Source organism: Aplosporella prunicola, assembly GCF_010093885.1.
Source record: "Aplosporella prunicola CBS 121167 unplaced genomic scaffold K452scaffold_27, whole genome shotgun sequence".
NCBI classification, from domain to species: Eukaryota; Fungi; Ascomycota; class Dothideomycetes; order Botryosphaeriales; family Aplosporellaceae; genus Aplosporella; species Aplosporella prunicola.
In genome coordinates this window covers 86,572-90,590 of record NW_022983555.1, presented here as the reverse complement: position 1 = coordinate 90,590, position 4,019 = coordinate 86,572, and the positions used below count along the sequence as shown (strand labels likewise).

Genomic DNA, 4,019 nt, shown 5'->3' with positions numbered 1-4,019 from the left:
TTTTCCTCCCAGATTGACAAATCACATGTAAACTAGTAGCAAAACTCTTGAATAGTCGTAGCCTGCATATCGCTCAGGGCGATGGGTCAGGGTAAATAAATACAACTCAACTCAACTCAACTCAATCACTCAATCGACTCATAACCAGATTGACAAATCACATGTAAACTAGTAGCAAAACTCTTGAATAGTCGTAGCCTGCATATCGCTCAGGGCGATGGGTCAGGGTAAATGAATACAACTCAACTCAACTCAACTCATATAGGTTAGGGCTTTTGCAAGCAACTGCTTAAGATGCTCTTGTCTCACTCTCATCGACCGGATTCTCCACTGAGCTTCCTCTCTACAACAAGCGGTCAATTAAGAGTCATGGACGAAGTCATCAGATGGGAAGATCGGGCTTGGACAGGAGTGCCGATGAGGACAATAGGAAAACGAGGACAGAATATTAGTCTATAATTCCTTTTAATAGACCGGAGGTGGACAAGGAAGATCTGGTTGAGATTTTAGGCAGTAACGAGTGATTACTGTGTATGATTAAGAGAGTCATGAATGCCGTGACTAGTATCGTGCGCGTGCAGACTCTACTCCTGGTTTTGTTGCAAGACGTGCTTCCGCAGGCATCAAATCGTAGCAACAAGGTGGAAGATTGGGCAGAGGTAGATGCACAACAGCGCCAACAGTCGTAACTGCTAAGCCAGTCGGTCTGTACGCACAGGGATGTGGGGGTCCTTTCTTTCGCGGGTATGAAGAACAATCTGTAGTAACAAAAACGCATATTAAGAATCGAAAGAATATTAAATAGGTTGTTGAATTGACTACATACTAAGTAAACACTGCCAAATCTAAAGCATAGCCTGGGATAGGCGGGGCGTATATAAGGCGTATACCTGATTATGCAAGGGACGGCGGCGAACGGTGTTTGTAAGTATATAGGGTAATAGGGAATTGTTTGAGTGGCTGGGTTCAGGGTGGGAAACGGTCCAGTCGGCGCCGGACGGTGGGCGGGACGGATAGCCCGCCGTCCCTATGAACGCCTTGTTCATTTAGACGGTAAAGTGGGTCGTCCGGTTCAGTCCGACTGATATCACGAGTCTTAGCGTGGTGTTGAGCGAACAATTACTAAACGAGGGGCGAGACCCTCGCGCACGTGCTATAAGCCCTAACGCTAAGCTTATTTAGGGAACTACAGGTGGCGGTCGCCCCTCAACACCATTAAATATTTGGTACACCAGCAAAAAATTATACAACTACCGTCCACCAGCGTCCCCCCGAACTAAGCTTCGTCAGGACGAACGCCTTCTTGGCACGCTACTGTAGGCACCGTCGCGACCGTAGGCTAGCGTTCCGTCCATTTGTTCAGACCGACGGTGATGAGGCTGGACGGTTCCGCACCCTGGCTGGGTTCCGTCCTCATTTAGACACATGCATATATATCTAGCGATTTAGTTCCTTTGCTCACTGGAAAACATTCATGATCATTTTCTTCTCCCTTATCCGCCACTATAACAATGGATCTGAGATAACAAACATCGCTCCCCCCTATGATCGGCCGAGTCTCGCGAGTAGTGATTCTCTAGAGATTACTTCCGAAGCTCTACCATTCTCGCACGGATCAATCTTTCGACCTCCTTATGACCTCTGTCATGAGCTTCCGATAGCGCGTCTTTCCAAACCATTTTTGTTGGCATTGTTCTACCATTAGGAAAGTACGGTTCGGTCGCAGGCTCCAATCCTGCACCTGCGTCGAGTAACATCTTTACCAATGCAGCATTCCCTGTTGTGGCTGCCCATTGTAAACATGTGCGTGGAAACATATCTGTATATATCGGTTTTGCGCCATGTTGCAGAAGGACTTGTACTGTTCGATGCATCCCTAACCTGCAGGTTGCGATAAGGCCCCCATGAAGAGTTGTCATGAGATCATCTAGATATCCCACTGACTTGTAATGGTGAATTAAGAGCGTTAGGATATCTGGATAGCCACCTTTAGCGGCGCTGATAATAGCGGAACGTTCCCAGTGTTGCACTGTGGCGTTATAATACTGAGGGTTAAGAAATAGCTGGACGATACTTTCTTGTCCCATGTAGGCCGCCACCTGTAGTGGACTTGAGGCAATGTTAAAAACGTCGTGGTTTTCTTCGTCCGGCATTTTTGTCATGACACCAGAGTCCAGAAAGTGTTTTACAACAATCAGGTGGCCTTGAGCCGCTGCGGCCCACAAAGGTCTTCCAAAAAATGAGCGGACACTGGGTTCGAGGCCGATATGCTTTATCAGCGCTATGTCGCCAATCCATGCTGCGATGGTAAGACAATTGGCGGGTATTCCACCTTCATATTCCATTAGGAGGTCAGGTGCTCGTTGGAATGACCAAAGCACGCCTCTGTTTTTGTAGAGCCCTAGGCATGAGCAGGAGGCACGATATAACATTTCCACCTTTTCTGAGTCATGCTTCCACCCGGCGTATTGTGCAAGCATTTGAACCGTCTGATGAATTGTTTGGACCAAAGGATGAGTACAGGTTCGACCGGTTCGGGTGCGGTAGAGAAGGTATTGAGTGACGATCTCGGAACGATACATGATGAGGAACATATTAGGTGCATATGCCTGTTCAATGACACTGGTCCTATAGAGAGCTTCTGGGATGGCCGATGCAAGACAACCTGTCTAGTAGTTAGTAGAATGTATATAGAAGAAGCCTTTTGCTCGAAAACACACGGCAAACCAGGCGTGCTCGCATCGATGCTTTCAGTCCCAGCTCAAGGACAATGACATCAAGGACTGTCAAAAACACATCGAGTGGGAGTTCCAGGAGTTTCATATCTTTCAAGTCGCGGGAGGTCCGATAGTTGTTATTTTTCAGCAAAGATCGTTGGTAGTAGAGTAGACCGCTTAATGCGACGTGTCAAGCCGATTTTAAACAATTGACGGTCTTACCCCGGCCTTTTTATCGGCCCCCATAGCTTTAACATGGCCCCCAATGACTCCAATAGACATAGCCTCCTATTGTATAGCCCCCGCAAAGTGTTTTGGTTCAGTGTCCAATCGCCGATCACAATTCATAACAAGGCAAATTCTCTGCGTAACAGCTACATACCCAGCGGTTCTGCAGTGCTTCCCCAGCGGATAATTATGCACTGTACACATCTTTTTAATATATGAGATGGCCACTACTTATCTTTCTCAATTAGTCAACTAGGAATTTCAGATTTTTTATTGTATACAGGGTAAGTTTTTCGCGGAGGAAATCTTTTCTAGGAGTACGAGCTAGCTATCTCCACCTGAATTCAGATTGACAAGCATCTCCGTTGATTTTGTGTATACTTAGACAATATCGACCGTACAGCAGTATAGCTAACTAGAGTTGCTCCTAGGCGGTATTTTGCGGGTCTCTTACACAGATAGCCTTACCCAGTAGCAACCAATAAGAGATAATCGGTGTGGTCAATGTCGGCTATGCTCGAGTTCAATAATGAATTTAACAATGTACTAATACCAATGCGTGGAAGTTGAGATACTGAAGATTGAGAGCATGTAAATCACCGTTAAGTCACTACTAAATATGTCCTCCCGAGGGAGCCCGAGGGCATAATCTGGTTAGTTATATCGCTACACGATGAACATCGCTTCTTGGTAGAGGACGTTGCGCGCAGCGTGTTCAACCGTCCCGTCGGCGCCAGACGGTGGACGGGACGGATAGCCCACAGTCCGTACGGCCCAGCCGTTCATTAAGACGGTGGAGTGAGTCGTCCGGCTCCGTCGGACGGTTATCACGAGGCTTGGCATGGTGTTGATCGAATATATGCGAATATGTACAAAAAAATGCGAATAACTGCCCACCCTCGCACCCCCGCGTCCCCGCACGCTCCTCCGCCAGCCCCAGAGGGTCGATTTAGGGTGTAAAACAGGCCTCTGGCGGCTCAACTGTAAGCTTGCGAAGACCTGCTACTGCGCGCGCGCGCTCGCTCACTCGCTCGTTCGCAAATATTCGCTCGTTCGCCTGCCCAGCGCTCGCCC

The 4,019-nt window shown here is 47.8% G+C and overlaps 1 protein-coding gene across 1 annotated transcript; it reads right to left on the bottom strand.

Moving 5' to 3' along the window:
* Positions 1-1,583: 1,583 nt before the first annotated feature.
* Positions 1,584-2,823, bottom strand: K452DRAFT_312102 (uncharacterized protein; the record flags this gene model as incomplete). The annotated part of the gene is made up of 2 exons (XM_033543520.1): positions 1,584-2,665; positions 2,721-2,823. 2 exons carry the CDS (start codon positions 2,821-2,823, stop codon positions 1,584-1,586), a joined length of 1,185 nt encoding a protein of 394 aa, XP_033393431.1.
* Positions 2,824-4,019: the final 1,196 nt, after the last annotated feature.